We start from the raw sequence: 19,003 nt of genomic DNA, 5'->3' as shown, positions 1-19,003 counted from the left end.
AATAATCGTTAGTTGAAGCCCTAGTGACGTAGTTTGTATTATGTTGATGAGACCCACTGTGATATCGCAATCTGACATTGTACCAGTGTCTCACCTGAACGTCCGCTGCATTATTGTTGTTGCCGTTAGCGTGTGTGGTGTTAGCATGCGTCTTGGCGCGCAAGCCCCACAAGAAGTGCCGCACATAGAGCAGCTGCCGGTAGACACTGTCCTCCACGCGCTCACCGTCCAGGTCCACGCCAAAACCGCCGCTGGGCAGCACAATGGGAGGGTGGTTTTCAAAGCTCTCTAGGAGATCCACTGAATGCACCAATGGGGACATGTTAGCATCACATTAGCTCAACAAGTTGATCTAAATCAGTTAGATAAAAACATTAAATGTCAATACTGGTTGTTAGTTATCTGTCCTGCTTTTATCATCATCATAATTATCATAGCATAATGAGGTTTTCTGTAACTGCCCTTGCATTGTAGGTAATATTGTTGAATTGATATTGTTCAGCTGGCCTTTTCACATCTGGTTCCCCAGTGTTGAGTCTTCCAGTCAATATGCATGTGTTGATGTGTCAATCGAAATTGGGAGCAGTTAGTGGGGTGTGTCGTTCTTGTTTTGTTCTTATTATTTTTATGTAGAGAACTTTTTTTTCTATATGTAAAACAGGTGCTATGCAGGTTAAGTTTTATTTGATTTGCTTACTCAAAGCACTTTAGCTTTGTCTCCTCTTGTTTATCGATCTGAGGATGCAGGATCAGGAGCAACTTTGGTGTTGAGCATTTTGCTCAGTACCTTGTTGAGGACATTTACAGGGGCGCAGGATCGTATCCACAATCTTCAGCTTGGCAGAGGACCAATCTCCCTCAACCATTCCGCGCATGTCACATACGAGTATATTTTTGCATGACCTGCTCATTTATTATGGACACAGATTCATATTTCAATTGTTGTCATTACAGCAACAATGTGCCAGACATTGGCAGCTGAAAAGTCATCAAAATAGAAAACTATACCGGATACTTTAGACAATGTCTGCAGCCTTGAACGTTCTCTCCTGACTAGGACCTACATTTAAGATTAGAGCCCTGTATCAGGAAAAATACCTACTCTTCAAACTAGAACCCTCTCTCACAGCTAGAGCTTTCTGGTACCTTCATTCAGAACTAGATCCTTTGTTCTAATCTAGAACCTGACCCCAAGAGTATACTTTAATCTTAGTCTTTGTCGTATTCCTAGAAGTAGACTCTCCTTGCCAAATGAAGGTACTGGGTAGGCCTCTTCTTAATCCTACTCTGAGTGCGCTCCCTGACTTCTTCACCTGTCCGGTAGATGTAGGCCTCGTCCTCGCTGCCGGGCTGCCACAATGGCACAGGCCCAGTCTCTGCGGTGATCTGATACTGAGTCAAGATCCTGTGCAGTTGCACTGGCTTCAGGGATGAATGCTCACTGGACAACACTCGCCAGCTCATCTGCAGGCAATAAAAGAAACTTTAAAACCACCTTTAAATAATTATTGACTTGCGTTTGCCTGCACTTAATTATATTATTCATCAGGTGAATTATAGATATTTGGGGGAGTTGTTAAGAATAAAGGTAACGGTTACAAATAGTACAGTTTTTTTTTTAAATATATAGTTTATTCAAAGAGAAATAGTAAGTTTGCTAAAAGGAGCTAAAAGTTTTTTTCTTTGTTATGTTAATATATTTTTATTACACAGTACAGTGAGTTAAAATTTTTCAAAATATAATTAATTTCAAGTATAAAGCACAAAAATATGAAGCAGGATAAAGGGCATGGGTGACGCTTGCCTGCGTGAGCTGCTGCGGCGGCGTGGCCAGAACGGCAATGGAACTGTTGAGCTTTGTGAAGAATTTGTCTGCCAGATGTCCCAATGCCGACTTGCGGGCCCATTCTAAAACCATCCGTAGACACGCTTGCATTTGCAGAACTTTGGAACGTTGAAACCAGCCGCGAGATGGACCTGCACAAGCACACAAACAGGTGGTCTTTGAGTGCCGCTTAATGTTCTACAATGCGTTGAATTCATCAAGGTTAAGTGAGCTCTGTTGACAGCAACCACAGGGAAGGGCTAATCCTTTCAAAGGAGTTAAAGGGACTGTTGAACCTCATTTACTGTAGATAACAATAACTTTTAGTTTTTTGGATGAATTTACTTTTCATTCAATTGCACTTGGTAATAGGTTAAATTAATAAAAATAGTTATTTATCAATTATCTAAAAGTATGAGGTGCCCTGCGACTGTCTGGCAGCCAGTTCAGAGTGTACCCTGCCTCCTGCCCATTGTTGGCTGGGAAAGGCTCCAGCACCCCTGCGACCCTTGTGTGGATAATCAGTTCAGATGACGAATGAATGAAAAGTATGAGTTATTGAATATGCTATGTTTTTTTTTTTTTAATTGGAAAAGATGGAAATGGTCATAAAAATCTTACGTTTTGGATTTGCATTGAAGTAAAATTAAATGAATGAATAAATTAGAAAATGCTACTTTAATTGTGACTTACAATCACATGATCAGAAATCGGGCCCGATCACATTATTTTCAGAAACTGGAGAAAAAGATCGGGTTTTTAACCCTTTCAGACCTGAGCATGCTGCTGAAGGACAGGATGTGTACGCGTCTCTAAACCAATAATCACACAGAATTTAGTTGCTGTTGCCACTTCTAGGAGATGATTGGATGAAACTTTACCCATCGAAATCAAATCATGAGGTTTGGCATGGCCCTCTTTGATAGTTTTGGCTCTTTGAAAACAGCTGACCAAACGCAACTTCAAAACAAAAGGATAACGTAAAGCGCTCATTTCTCTTTAAAACCACATTATTATTAAAAGTAAACAAAAAGCATGAACTATCCCCAACCAAAAAACTGCACTTTGTTCTGGTACTTGAATAGAGTAAAAATCTGCACATTTTTTTGCCCATCAGAAAAATGCGAGACTGAAGGGGTTCAAATGTATTTATTTTTATGTTTTAAGTACTATAAAGCAATAAAAATAGCTAGCTGTTCATTAATATTGCACCCAAGAACTTAATTTATTACAATGGATGACCAACTTAATTTTTTATACAATTTTTATATATTCATATATACGATACATGTATAAAACTGAATACAGTAGTTAAACATATTTTGTTTGCAACCTTATTTTGTGCTGTGTAACCGATTTTTAACACACACCCCTGTACTCTGTAACCGCAGATCCTCAGAATCAGGAGACTCCGAGTCACATGCAAAAATATGAAATCTGGACACCTCTACTTTTGATCAAAATGATCTGGCCTTGTTGTATGACCACTCTTCCATTCCAATCCACACCATAACTTTTTCTAAGACAGTATCTTATAATTTGACACAATTAGCCGTTGGAATAGACCAAAAAAATCATGTGGGCATTTCTGTCGGCAATGCAGTTAAAACTCTGACCCGGTCAGAAAGGTATCAAACGCTGTATCAAGGGGATCAGGGACTTCACGGAGCACAAACCATATGACTCCCTGAGGGACGTGATCGAACACCTTCTCTAAACCCGCAAAACACATGTAGACTGGCTGAGCAAACGCCCATTCAATCCATCAAGTTAGTCAAGCAAAAATATTGCTCATATTGTATTATATAAGTAAAAATGCAAATACATAAAAAAATACAGCGAGGAGCAGAAATATTTGCACCCCTTGTGATTTTGCAAGTTCACCAACTCAGAAAATAGGTAGAGGTCTGAAATTTTAATCATAGATGCATTTCCACTGATAGAGACACAATCTAAAAAATGAACTTGAACTCATATTGTATGATTTTTCAATTATATATTTGTAATTTACTGGGGTTCACCAGTATTTGTACCCCTTAGTATCAGCAATAATTATGACACTCAAAGAGTTGTCAGTCTACCTTAAAAGTAAGCCCACCATTACGCCATTAAGTAACCACCCACCCACCACCCGTTTGAGGTCATTATTGACCCTGTGCACCCCACAGTCAGTCATAATCCAACTGCTACCATGGGCAAGACCAGAGAGCTTTCGAAAGACACCAGAGAAAAAAATGTTGAGCTCCACAAGGCTGGAAAGGGCTATGGGACAATTGGAAAGCAGCTTGGTGAGAACAAATCAACTAAACATGACTAATAATCTACCTCAGATGGGGGCTTCATGTAAAATCTCTCCTCGTGGGGCATCACTCATGATGAGAAAAGTGAGGGCTTAGCCTAGAACTACATGGCAGAGCTGGTCAATGACCTGAAGAGAGCTGGATGCACCGTTTCAAAGGCTACTGTCAGTAGAACACTACGGTGCAATGGTTTAAACTCATGCATTGCTCAGAAGGTTCCCCTGTTGAACCCAGTACATGTGAAGGCCTGTCTGTAGTTTGCTAGGGACCATCTGAATGATGCAGAGGGGTCATGGGAGAAAGTCATGTGATCAGATGAGACCAAAGTAGAACTTTTTGGTGCCAGAGGAACAATGGTGAAATGTATCGTCAGATTTTGAGCCACAACCTCCTTCCCTCAGTCAAACTCGAAGATGAGTTGTGGCTGGATCTTCCAACATGACAACGATCCGAAGCACACAGCCAAGGTGACCAAGGAGTGGCTGCGTAAAAAGCATATCAAGGTTCTGGAGTGGCCTAGCCAGTCTCCAGAATTCAATCCAATCGAAATTCTTTGGATGGAGCTCAGCGGTGTTACCAGGATGCCAAGTGTGGGTGGGCATTAGTCTTCCCTGAGGGGGCAAAATAAATAAATAAATAAATAAAGCTACAATGCTCAAGTAGGTTGAAATCCAGCGTAGGGCTACTGCACCTTAAAACATGTTTTGTTTTCTCCTTGAGATAACTGTTGTTGTGATTTGGTCTAAACAAATAAAAGTTGATTTGATTTTATTTGACTTAGAACACATCCATAACTGAACAGTATGGACATGCATGAGACAATATTTTTTTAGGTAACCTATTGCGATTCCTCGGTTTTATCATTATTATTATAGTTCTTCTTTGTTCCGCAGCCCCTTTGAGCTCAATTTGACCCCCTTAGAATGCTACAAAATGCACCAATCTTTGATACCGTGTAAAGACAAATTCCAAATACACTATGTAGCGCCCCCTAGCAGTCATTCTTTATTCGTCGACGCTTCGAGCCCTACTTTGACCCCCCTCAGAATGCTTCAAAACTCACCAAACTCAACAGCCAGATGAACACTGGTAAAAACTTTGATAAAATGTACAAAAACAAATAAATAAAAGAATAAATTCAAAATATGCGCATACAGTGGGGAGAACAAGTATTTGATACACAGCCAATGGGAAAACCCATTGGCAGTGTATCAAATACTTGTTCTCCCCACTGTATGTGTGTAGCGCCCCCGAGGAACAAAACCAACTTTTCATTTCTTTTTTTTTTTTTTTAAGGTGAAAGAGGAGGTAACAACGCAAAGGTTAAAACTTAGAACAACACATCAGTACTATATGAATGGGATACCATACCCAGACTGCAATTAGTACTACATAAAGTTTTCTTTGGGTGGGCAGAGTGTGTCCGTGGGTGGGCACTTCCCACCCCTGCGCACCCCGGTAACGCCCCTGGATGGAGCTGAAACTTTGTGTTTCTCAATGACAGCCCCGGTCTGGAGATCTGGAGAAGATTTGTGTGGAGGAATGGGCCAAAATCCCTGTTTCTATATGTGAAAACATGGTGAAGAACTACAGAAAGCATCTGACCTCTGCAATTGCAAAAAAAGGCTTCTGCACTAAATATTAGCACTGATTTTCTCAGGGGTAAAACAACTAATGAACCCCAGCAAATTACAAATAAATTATTGAAAAATCATACAATGTGAGTTCCGGATTTCGTTTCTTTTTTTAGATTATGTCTATATAAATGGAAATGCATCTATGATTGAAATTTCAGGCCTCTACCTATTTTCAAAGTGGGTGAACTTGCAAAATCACAAGGGGTGCAAATACTTCTGCTCCTCACTGTATACAGTTCTTAAATTATGACAATTTGGCCATTATGGTTCCACCATGTTCATATTAGAAATACTCAATGATTGCTATTCGCTAATGTATTGATGGCATCGTATCCCACCGAGAACTTGAGCTTTTTTAGCGTCTGGACCAAGTTACTATAGATTGACGGACTGCTGCTATTTGATGAAACACCACTTCAAATATTGTACCATATGTCTTAGACGCACACACACTTGTGTAATAGGCTTACGTCTTGGCATACAGTAATCTAGGGACAACAGACGAGACATCACTTGACCTTCTTCGCATAGGTGTTATAAAGCTGAACTGCTTTGCACACACACCAAACAAAGAGCTACGCTAGTTAGCAGTAATCTATTTAGCAGGTGAAAGGACAATTAGCCACTAGTCGCTAAAGCTGGGTCTTTCCACCACAAAAATACATCAAATGCTTTTACAAACTCCATTTTTAACTTATAATGTTGTTATATCAAAGCCTTTTTCCCGAAATGAGCTGCCTTCATGTATTTTCTTACAATTATAGAGATAAAAACGCATAACGATGGTGTGAAAGGTTTCAAAGAATTTTTGTTTTCAAACGCATTTGCCCCCCTCCCACCCAAAAAAACTAAAAACTTCACCTTGAATGAAAATTTTAAAAAAAAGAATAAAACAAAATAAATAAATAAATAAAAGATTTCGTACAAAATGAATGACATGATTTTGAAAGACACAGCATAGCACAGACTTGACATTTTCTACATTTGGTGCATTGCTTCTTTTTTTAATGGAATAACAAGAAGTCCCCAGAAACTCTCACTGTATTCGCAAGAGGGTTGATTTAGTAAATTTTGTAGTAAGGCTGTGAAAAAACAAAATGAGAAATATGGGAATCTCTGAATACTTTTCAGGTGTGTTTTAGCTTTAGCTAGATGAGCATGTGTTTGTGTTCCACACATTGTTACCCACAAGCAGCGTTGTCGTGACAGATTACTTGAAATTAATTTAATTACTGAATACTGATTACACCTCGAAAAAATAATCTCGTTACTTTACTGATTACTTTATTATCAAAGTAACAAAGTTAATTTAAAAGTATTTTATCAGTTACTTTTACCAATTTTTATCCCTTTGCTGCCTCAACATAAGAATGACAACAGCAAAATGTCATCGCATGTAACTGACTTTCTGAAAATTTAATTTAAAGGCGAAGATCATAATTTTTCATATGAGAGTTAGTCTTCGTGTTAGCGGAGGTTTAATTAGTTGATGGAGTTGATTTCAGCCACCATTGACTCGCGCTAGCTTAGCCACTCCAGAGTCCTGAAACTAACAAATAACTGACAAACTGCATTGAATTTGATGGAATCAACTCCAAACACAAAATAAAAACAAAGGTGGGGGCATGCGCGGATGTGCGCACACACCCCGGAAGTACACTGTACACACATGCGGTCAATTTGGCCACAAAACGTGGCCGCAACTAAGCACTTTACATTCAATAGGACTTATAACACATCCCAAAGATGCTGAACGAACACGTCACCTCATGGCATAAGTGTGCAACACGAATATGAAGTGAGGCAAACGTGATAACCACTACACTCCGGAAACAACACGAATATGATGTAAACAATGGTCGCCAACTTCCCGCCATTGCAACGGCAAAGCTACGAAATGGCCGTGCATGTAGCGGCTCCAACCTATCGCTGGAACCCTCCAGAATGAAGGAGAAATACTCACGTTCATTCATGGACACACACAGATCAACATTCTCTCGCACATCTCAACAGGTGTGTTAGGTTTTGTGTTAGTTCCATCCTAGTGTGTCCATGTGATTGCCCATTGATTTGACCTGTTGTGCCTGGTCCTAGTGTATCCTCCAACCTGCATCCTTCTGTGTCACCCACCTGTTCCTCGTTGTCTTGTTACCACTTGTCTGTGTGCGTATATAAGCTCCCAGTTTCTTTTCAAACCTTGTTGTGTCATTGTCAGTGTTCATGTGCACGTCAGCGTCTTTTCCCAGCAGTTTTTTCCGTCCAAGCCCTTGTGTTCCTCCAAGTAAGTTTTTGATATCAAGCCTTTTGTTAGTGACCTGAGTTTTTGTTTGTTTCTGTGTTTTTTGGATCCCCAAAATATTGGTTGATACTTTGTTTTTTGTTAGCCTTAATTAAATCGTTTTCCACTGCCGATCTGCCACACCACTTTCTTTTCCCTGCACTTGGGTCCACACTACCCGCGAAGCTTGACAAGGTGGCTGCACTCAGCTCCAGTGTGCACATGCGCTAGCACACCCATTTCTCACACTCAGTCCCAAAACACTTAGCGAGTGTTACTCGAGAACAAAACAGGAACAACAATGAGCGGTTACCAGGGAAACCAACATGTCGCGGGAACCTTTTAAGATTTTCTATTTATAATTCTCTTCATACATGACTACAATATTCTTCATTCATACATTATGAGGCAATAACAAAATAGTAACGCACAGACACTATGGTAACTAATTAATCAGATGACTGGCTTGGAAAAATGAACACGTTAGATTACTCGTTACTGAAAGAAAGTAATCAGATTAGGTTATCGACAACACTGCTCGCAAGTCACGCACACACACACACACACACACACACACACACACACGCACACACACACACACTTCCTTCACAGTTACCAAGGCGACAGAAACATCAATGAGCGACTAAAAGGAGCCAGACGGGGGCGTTCCTCTGCATTAATGTGAAGGTGTTGCTGTCCCGGCTTGCTGATGAAGACATATGACGTGTGTGTGTCTGCTTACACTCAAAAAGGTGAATCGACCTGCAGCCATCAAGGAAATTTACTAGAGGTGGCTACTGGTAGACTTGCTGAAGAAGAGTATAGCACTAGAAAGAAAATTTGGGTGGGAAATTCATCTTTAAAAGCCAGTTTCACTTGGCGGCATGAAATCTGGTTGACATGTCTATCATGAGTAGACCCACGAAAAAGTCTCAAGAAGCCATGCTTCAAAAGACTAAGGAAGTCAATCATTTTGGTTTGGAGCTGCCATTTTACAATAATACCTGACTGCAGCCCAGAGCCAAGCAACAGCAGCTTTCCTTTTTTAAGGTCATTTTAGCTATTTTCATAAGTTCTATCATGTTTGTTTCAATCGTTTAAGCCCTCCAACCCAGTTTCACTTTGTGACCTAATATTTGGTATAAATGTATATAATGATTACACTCACTTCCAAAGGTCGTACTTGGCTCGATAATGGCCCTCTGGGGTATTATTTGGAAAAAATCTGGCTGTCCTGTGTATTATTAATAGTGTGACCGAAAAGCCTGAAGAAGCCATTCCTGCGTGACAATTTGCTTTGAAGATGACTTTCAAGGGTCAATTTTGATTTTTTTCTCAGGTCTGAGATCTGATTAGATCTATTTCAACTGAGTCTCTGAAGCCAGTTGCACATAGTGACTAGAAATTTTAGTGAGCATGAATAACATGAAGAAGGCATGCCCATGAATGCACATCTATTTTTTTATGTGTGTTTATTTTCAGGGTCGTTTTGCTCTTTTTTTTACACATACAGTATACCGTACAGATGAACAATGCCAGATTTGGAGTTTTTACTTGAATGCAAAGAAAATATGATGCCATGCCTTAAGGCCACCACAGCATAACAAGGTTTTGACCTTTTCCCTTAATGGTACTTCTTCCAGACATCCCCTTCTGACACTCAGTAAAAGACAAAGGAGGAGGAGGCTGATGGGAATTAGTAGCTAGGGAGGAAGGGCAAAGAGGACAAATCTTGATGCGCCCCCACGCCTAACGTCTTCCTCGCCTCAAGTCAAACTGCTGACAAGGACGCTTCCGAACAGATGCTTGCCTCCTCGGGGAAGGTCTAATGGAGGTGAGCCCCTCCCCATCCTATTTACCTTTGTCCATCAGCTGGTTGAAGAGGGACACGTTGGAGAAGAAAAAGAGGTAGGCGAACATCTGCGCCTGGATCTCCGGGTGGACCTGGTAGCCCTGCAGCAGCTCCTGGGTGCTCTGGAACACCTGTTCCCGAACACACACAAATTCAAACTTTTCCATAACCAAATAAAAACTCACCTGCAATCAAGACAAAAAAAAGTAAAAGAAAAAAAATACTACTAGGACATAAAAATAAAAATGAAGATCATTAATGTCATCCACCAAAGTTTTTTACTACCACATTATCGGTATGATAATAGTTAAGTAAATTCTGATTTTATCCTATTAACATTAGTTCAATTTGCATTCAAGTCCTTCAAGTAAAGTAATAATCATAATATATTTATTTTTAAATTTATTCATAAATAAATATTTTCATTTATTTTTAGATATAAAAATACTTTACATTAACAAAAATTTAATTATTATTAAAAATATTAAAATGTTATGCATAAAATTTTTCATTCTAAATAAATAAAATTCTGCATTAAATGATTTGTTATTTATTTTTTCAATTTGTATTATTCAAAATTCCCTTTATTAGAAGTGCATATTTATTTTACATTTAAATTATTATTATTTTAACTCAAGAATAATTCCTATAATAATAATTCCTTTTCCTTTCTGTATGTATGTTTCATTATAGACAGGGGTGCACATAATTTTTTTGCCCAGGTTCTCAGAGGAGGACCTGGAGATGTGACTTGGTCCTCATTGAGCTTGAGAGCCGACCCGCCCGATGCGATAAATTTATGACAAGCTTCACTTAGAGCCAATTAACTTTAATTAATTATATTAACAATTAATGCTTGATTAAAATCAACTGGCACAACAAAATTGCCATTACTTTGAAGTGAAATGTAAAGAAATAAAAAGCACCTATTCAAAATAAAGGGCATTATGCAGCTCCCACATTAACTCCAAGCCTTTTTAAAAGTGGGATGTCCTCCTCATAAGACCTCATTGAACGTGCATGTTTAGCTTTGTAAAATGCGAGCAAAAACACGTTTGTCAGTGCATTTCGCTGTTCATTACCTTTATTCCGCCACTTGTCCATAGGGCGAGTGGGGTCCTGTTTGACATCGATATTTTGCGTAATTGCCACATGCGCTCTGTTTTTTCGTGCTTTTCAAAGTTTGGATGGCTGAAATTCTTTGACCCAACATAAAATGCGCTGCTCTTATCGGCGACATTGGGATTCTCACGGCACATTTTGTACCGCATTTCCGTGCGAGCATCATTTGCTTCTAGCCATGGTACATCCTGTAACCACTTTTCAGCAAAAGTCCTTTTTTTCGGTAGCTCCGGTGACGTCTCTGTCGTCTGTCTTTTGACGGGGGTGGGGGAACACGGAAGTAATTACTCAGTGTGGCCTGCCTCTTCGGCATTTTGAGAAGTTATTTTCTCGTGTCCGCTGCAAATACAGTGGTCAGCCATCGGTACGCAAAAGCGTATCTAAGCCGTTGAGGGCCAGCGCGTTTGTCTACGTCCAGTACGCATGCGCGCATGCGGACCACTTATGTGCACCCCTGATTATAGATCACCACAGCATGCCATACTGTTTTCCAAGTCATTTTAAAAACATTATTTAATTGTTAAATAATATTCTTTATTTTTCATTCAATTTGGGGGGTGTATTTATTAGGATGTTTAATAATTAGCTATAACAATAATTGTCATTCTATTTGTAGTTAATTCATAATTATTTTTATTTAACTGGAACGACAACTATCGTAAATTCTGGATTATAAGGAGCACCTGACTGTAAGCCGCCACCCACCAAATTTGACACGAAAACAGCATTTGGTGATAGATAAGCCGCACTGCACAATAAGCCGCAGCTGTCCTCACTGTATTATGTGATACTTACACCAAAAGATATTAACCGGTAACACTTTATTTTACAGCGCCATCATAAGACTCATAAAACCAAATGAACCACCATGAAGCTTTGAACCAATTGGCTGCAGAGCTTCATTGCTTCAAGAAGCTTCATTTGGCCATCACTGTTCCCTCGGGGGAGACAGTCAACCTCTACTGCCACCTGCTGCATTAATTATCAGTTATGGTATTTATTTTACTTGACAGTGGCGCCATAAAACTGTCATAAGACCATCATAATTATGACATGACACTGCCATTAGCATTAATGAATGCTTATGACAGATGTCATTTTGTGTCATCTGGCAAATTAATTCACTTGTGAGCAGATGTAAAAGATCAGAGCTGGACACAAATGGATTGTTGGCAACATAATTTGCCGGATGACACGTAATGACATTCATTCATTTGTCTATGCCCATGATAGTGTCATAATCATGTCATAATTGCAGTTTTATGACGCTGCTGTTACCTACTAACCCAAATAAAGCAATAAATAAGCCGCACTGGACTATGAACTGCAGGATTCAAAATTACGGAAACAAGTAGCGGCTTATAGTCCAAACATTACAGTACTTAATTACAGGATCTTGCGTTATAATAGATCAGTTAAAAAGATACAACATGAAAAATGGACTATTTAAAACATGCTGAGATAATAGTCTCCCTACTTGTTATTAAGAAAAATATTCGTTTACCTGGAGAACCCTGCGTACCGGCTCGGGGAATCCGACGCCTCCTTTCCAGCATGGCTCTGAACTGTCCAACGGGAATGGATTACAGTCCAGTAGACCCGGTAGAACCACGTACAGAGCCTGCAATGGAAATACACATTAGTTTAGGACGAAATTGGTTTCCGTTTACTTTGTGTGCATACCTTGGTGATATAGTAGACACACTGCTGGAAGGTATACATGATGACCTCCTCCAGAATGCTCATGGCCTCCTCATTGGCAGAGATAGTCGCTGACAGCAGAGACTCCTTTGAGCCTGGAACCCAAGAACACTTGAGGACACTGCCCAATGCGTTTAAGAGGGAACTGGGGTGAAAACAGTGCCCAACAAATGTGAGAGTGTGTCACTGTGGCAATTCCTGACAGTCAAATGCTGAAAATCACTTCTTTGGTTTGATGTACAAGCTAATTGAACGCATGCTATTAGTAGATGTGCTGCTGATTGTTTGTGTAGACTAATTCTTGCTTCATTTAAATTCCTTTTTTATTTTTATTTTTTTTAGTACAAGCTTCTGTTAGCAGCTATGAGTCAGCTGAGCTAGGCTCCAGCAGTACAGACTGGATGGATAATTCAAGTTTCTCTTTTTAGCAGCGAAATGAATATTAATGTCCCTCATGGACCTAGCGCAGACATGTCCAAAGTGCGGCCCGGGGGCCAAATGCGGCCCCTGGTCAAATTTCATCCGGCCCCCAGCCTCTGTCATAAGCTCAATAACGTCTGGCCCGCACACAGACTTAATAAATTGGTCAGCAGTACTGCTACCAGAAAATGAAGTTGCTTCCATACTAAATGCTGCTCCTCATTTACCCTCTAAAAGGCAGCAGTTCTCGAAGCAACATTACCCCATGTGACCCTTGACTTCCAATTTTCTAAAATGGCGACAATCAACAACAACAAAAAAGAAAGTTGACTTCGACGGACAACACTTCAAGGATAGGTGGAAATTGGACTGTTTTTTTTTCACTAAAATACGCAACATTTGTGTGTGCCTCATTTGCAAAGAGATAGTCGCTGTTTTTAGAGAGTTCAATGTGAGGCGATATTACCAAACAAGACACGCTGACATGTACGACAAGATTACAGGGAAGATACGCAGCGAGAAATTGAAGCAACTTGAAGCTAGTTTAATTTCACAACAGCAGTATTTTGCAAGAGCCCGAGAGTCGAAAGAGAACGCCACAAAGGCTAGTTGCGAGATTGTTGAAATTATTGATTTAAAAAAGATTATAAAGTAAATGTGACACACAGAATGGCTTGCTAAAATTTGCTTGAATATATTGTTCTACGTAAAAGACGTCAGCCAATGTCGGCACCCCACATTTTTACCACACCAAATCTGGCCCCCTTTGCAAAAAGTTTGGACACCCCTGACCTAGCGAATACTTTTGCTTTCTTTTAGTTTCACTTTGCCAATCTATATGATGTCAAGATCAACAATTAGCTGCAAACTACTTTGAGGATGCCTTAAATTACAGAAGAGGGGAAAAATCTATGTTTCAGGAGCAAGGAAAGGCAACTTCATATAAAATGCTGCTGTGCCACCTTTGCACTGTGAAGATGCCATTGTATCAAAATGATTACATCTTGAGGAAATATTTCAGAGACTGAATTCAGTGTCGCAAATGACTGTCAATAGACCCTACTCACCAACGTCTCAGAATGACGTGTTGCTGTATCCGGCCGCCATATTGGCCGTTGTTTATCAGTATTCTCAATGGTTTCAGTTTGTCGTGCAATTTATGGAAGCCCCGGTGCTTTCAGACGCTGTAAACTATTTGGATGCATTGCATAAAAGGCGTTATGTGGAAAAGCTTCAGTCTATCCATTCGCCAGATCCATATTTGATGCCTAAATCGATATTTTTCAACCCGCTGTCTTCGCCCTCTCTGCCTGACATCTGCTACCCTGATATCTACAACTATCTTGTCCAACCAAAATCAGCCTATTCTCACGAAATTTTGAAAAACTTTAAGAGCAGCACTCTAAGCAATATTACCCCGTGTGACCCTTTACTTCCAATTTTCTAAAATGGCGACAATCAATAAAAAAAAAAAAGTTGACTGCGATAGCCGACGCTTCAAGGATAGGTGGATATTGGACTATTTCTTCAATAAAACACGCAACAACTGTGTCTGCCACATTGGCAAAGAGACAGTTGCTGTTTTCAAAGAGTTCGATGTGACGCGATAATGATATTACCGAACAAGACACGCTGACATGTACGACAACATTACAGGGAAGATACGCAGCGAGAAATTATAGCAACTTGAAGCTAGTTTAATTTCACAGCAGCAGTATTTCGCAAGAGCCTGAGTGTCGAAAGAGAACGCCACAAAGACGAGACTGTTGAAATTATGAATTTAAAAAAATAATAAAGCATATGTGACACACAGAAGGGCTTGCTAAAATTTGTTTAAATATATTGTTTTATGTAAATCAGCCAAGGCAGCCCCCCGCATTTTTACCCCACCAAATCTGGCCCCCTTTGCAAAAAGTTTGGACACACCTGTTTAACTGATGATCCGTAGACGAGGCCAGCTTCTTTCACTTGGTACCAGCTAAATATTGTTCAAAATGTAATGATGGTGGAAGAAATAAGCATCTTGAATTTGAAACTGTATGTTGTCGGCGATTAGCCTCGCAATGATCTTAATTGTGGTTGTCAGCCCAAAACCCTCTAAATATATATTAAATGCATTTTACCAGATATAAAATGACTACTACATAATCTGTGGTAATCGTTTGGAGCCCAGTTTTCTCGTCGAATTGCAGCAGTCCATCTCGGTCTCCTCTCCGGGTCTCTCGGAATACGGTAGAACTTCAAGTCTCTCCATCTATCTTCTCTGTTATTGCAACCAACCGCCACACACGCCTTCACCGTTTTGATTATTAATGTTAACGAGCAGAAAAACACGCCATAATAGGAGGAATTTATGTAGCGGTAATGAGTCAACACGACGAGTTGACGGACAATATGGTGCGGAGGCGTGGTTGTGACGTCATGTGAGTAGGGTCTATAGCAGTCATGTCCAAAGTCCGGCCCGGGGGCCAAATGCGGCCCGTGGTCAAATTTTATCCGGCCCCCAGCGTCTGTCATAAACTCAATAACGTCTGTTCCGCACACAGACTTAATAAATTGGTCAGCAGCACTGCTACCAGCATATGAAGTAGCTTACACACTAAATGCTGCTCCTCATTTACCCACTAAAAGGCAGCAGCACTCTAGGCAACATCACCGCGTGTGACCCTTTACTTACAATTTTCTAAAATAGCGATAATCAACAACAACAACAAAAAAGTTGACTGCGTTGGCCGACGCTTCAAAGATAGGTGGAAATTTGACTATTTCTTCACTAAAATACGCAACAACTGTGTCTGCCTCATTTGCAAAGAGACAGTCGCTGTTTTTGAAGAGTTCAATGTGAGGCGATATTACCAAACAAGACACGCTGACATGTATGACAAGATTACAGGGACGATACGCAGCGAAAAATTTAAGCAACTTCAAGTTAGCTCGCAAGAGCCCGAGAGTCGAAAGAGAACGCCACACATGCTAGTTGCGAGATTGTTGAAATTACTTAAAAAAAATAATAAAGCAAATGTGACACACAAAATGGCTTGCTAAAATTTGCTTGTAAAGGACGTCAGCCAAGGTCGGCCCCCCACATTTTTACCACACCAAATCTGGCCCCCTTTGCAAAAAGTTTGGACACCCCTGGTCTATAGCTACAATTACCCCTTTCCTCATGCGTGGCCAACCGCAACTTGTTTGCATTTTAACGCATACGTTCACAACGCTGGGGACAAGCGAGCCAAGATTTTCAGAAAAATACTACTTTAGCTTGTAACGTGTGATGAGTCAGTTGAGGTTGTCAAGATTTCCATTTCCAGTTTGAATTGGAAATGTATGAAAGTGAGATTATTTCTAGATGGTATGTTGTTGCATGAGGGTAGGCAGAACCGATGGATGGATGGATGGATGGATGGATGGATGGATGGATGGATGGATGGAAAACTGCGATCCACTCTGATCTGTGAGTTGCGCCTATGTAACTGAAAACACTGATTCAATCTATCGTACATGTTTTTGAAATGACAATTTAAAGCCTTCAGCAAACATAACACATTCCGTTAAAATATTTTGTTAGTACTAGTGGCAGATCCTGGTCTTTCAATGAGCGGAAACTCAAAGTATGTCTGTTTTGTGACAGTGGAGGGGCTCAACGGCACCCGCTGCCCGATAGGGGAAGAAAAGAAGAAGTCATGTCTCCAAACACAACCAGCTATGATTAAAAAAAAAACCACACCACAAAATAAAAGCTTAAATTTTCATTAGTCGTTTTTAACAAAGCAAGTGTTGCTAGGATGATTATACAAGGCTCTGGTTCAACTCAGAACAATGGAATGAAAATTGAGAAATGCCTCCCATGGATGTTAATACTAAGGATCTCCTGATTGCATATTTTTGCACCCAAGTCCGAGTCACCAGATTTTGAGAATCTGGCGATACAAAGTCCCAATCAAATACCCAAAAAAGTTCCAAACATGTTACTGTCCCACAGTGCCGCCTTAATAATGTAAATTATATTTAAACAAGAATAACGTAGAAAAATACTAAACAAGAATAACGTAGAAAAATGCTGTCTTTATTAAATGCTTCATTGAGTGAGTCTACTCAATTCCACTCAAGCAACTGAGAACAGACTCTCACTTACAAAATGAGTTGCCAAAGCACACTTATGCAAGTTTTACAGTTATTGACACATTTGTGCCTTTGATCGTAGTGCTACCAAGCTTCTCTGTCAAGATCAAAGCTACAAACCTATGAATCATCGTTAACTTTAAGTACCAAACGCAAGCTGGAATGTTTGGCTGCACTGCTTAGCAGAACGGAGGGTGAAAGACTGTGGCGTTATATGAGCATGAAGCATAAAAAAATATATATTTTTTTAAATTAAAAACTCAAACCAATTCACCTGACTCCGATCCTCTGAAAATTGGCGCGATAGTCCCGATTTCTGATCACATGATTGGATCGGGACATCCCTAGTTAATACGATTCAAACATTTCGCTGCCAATCAAAAAAGGATTCAGCCTCAGGCAGATCATCCAATCATCATGCAGAGAAGCCAGCATCCGTGCCAGCCAAGCTCCACCCATTGCCCATAGACCCCCATAGAAGCTCAACGTCCGATGGGCGGGATAATCCCCAACCTTTAGCCAACGATTGGTCCCGTTTCACTCTAGTGGAACAATGTACTCTCAGCTCTCAAAATGCAGCGCAGTCCACAGTGTTTAAAGGGCTGCAAGCTACATCGTAACCAAAGATAAGAAGCTAATTCTGAACAAAAGTTGAGCCCGTGTTAGCGCATATTTAGTCAATGACGTGCACACACAGTATACATTTGATCACTTATTTTTTGACATTTTGGGGGAAGCTGAGCCAGAGACTTCATAATATATTGACAGGACACGGGGCCGATTAATAGGGGGCTTAGTTCTGTCAAAACTGGCCCAGTGGAAACACAGACAAAGAGCTTTTTACATTAAAAATTCTTGTGAGTAAATGCTTAAATCCCTGAATTCTTTATAGATATGGACGTAAAACAATCTCGATTCTTGGTTAAAAGCCCAAAAAAAAAAAACGGGCAGTTAGCATTTATTTTACGTAAATATGTCGAATGTGCTGCTAGTCTTTGAGCTACTGTGGCACCGCCTTATCACCACAAAGAGCTTTTTATGTTGAAAATTCTTGTGAATAAATGTGTAAATCCCTGAATTGTTTATAGATGTGGACGTAAAACAGTCTCCAATCTTTGTTAAAAGAGCAAAGAACCGGGCAGTTAGCATTTATTTTACGTAAATATGTCGGGTGGGCTGCTAGTCTTTAAGCCAGGGGTTCCCAACCTATTCCACTAAGGCACACTGTGGGTGCAGGATTTCATTCTTACCAAACAAGATGACAACACTTTTTCCCCAATCTGGTGTTTTACAAGTGCAATCAGTTGATTGCAGTCAGGTGTGGCTTGTTTTAGCAGAAGCCTCATTGGTTCAACTGTCTCTGCTGGATCGGCTGGAACAAAAACCAGGACCCACAGTGTGCCTTGAGGACTGGGTTGAAAACCCCTGCTTTAAGCCACTGGGGTGCCGCCTTATCACCACAAAGAGCTTTTTATGTTGAAAATTCTTGTGAATAAAAGCTTAAATCCCTGAATTCTTTATAGATATGACCGTAAAACAGTCTCCAATCTTTGTTAAAAGAGCAAAGAACCGGGCAGTTAGCATTTATTTTACGTAAATATGTCGAATGTGCTGCTAGTCTTTAAGCCACTGTGGCGCCGCCTTATCACCACAAAAAGCTTTTTACGTTAAAAATTTTTGTGAATAAATGTGTAAATCCCTGAATTTTTTATAGATGTGGATGTAAAACAGTCTCGATTCTTTGTT

The 19,003-nt window shown here is 40.1% G+C and overlaps 1 protein-coding gene across 4 annotated transcripts in view; it reads right to left on the bottom strand.

The window, feature by feature from the left end:
- radil (Ras association and DIL domains) overlaps positions 1–19,003 on the bottom strand; it is a 56,721-nt gene that overhangs the window by 11,939 nt on the left and 25,779 nt on the right. For 3 of the 4 annotated variants that reach the window (XM_057844049.1, XM_057844052.1, XM_057844053.1), the window contains 6 exons: positions 12,698–12,810; positions 12,519–12,635; positions 9,900–10,023; positions 1,805–1,977; positions 1,314–1,464; positions 95–300 (listed from right to left, as the gene is read on the bottom strand). In XM_057844049.1, coding sequence (XP_057700032.1) covers positions 95–300; positions 1,314–1,464; positions 1,805–1,977; positions 9,900–10,023; positions 12,519–12,635; positions 12,698–12,810 — 884 coding nt within the window. The remainder of the gene's footprint in view (positions 1–94; positions 301–1,313; positions 1,465–1,804; positions 1,978–9,899; positions 10,024–12,518; positions 12,636–12,697; positions 12,811–19,003) is intronic. The other variant, XM_057844054.1, reaches the window with a different exon arrangement.

This window comes from Corythoichthys intestinalis, chromosome 8, assembly GCF_030265065.1.
Source record: "Corythoichthys intestinalis isolate RoL2023-P3 chromosome 8, ASM3026506v1, whole genome shotgun sequence".
Lineage (NCBI taxonomy): Eukaryota > Metazoa > Chordata > Actinopteri > Syngnathiformes > Syngnathidae > Corythoichthys > Corythoichthys intestinalis.
The sequence above is the reverse complement of the archived record's forward strand: the minus strand, read 5'-3'. Positions and strand labels throughout refer to the sequence as shown.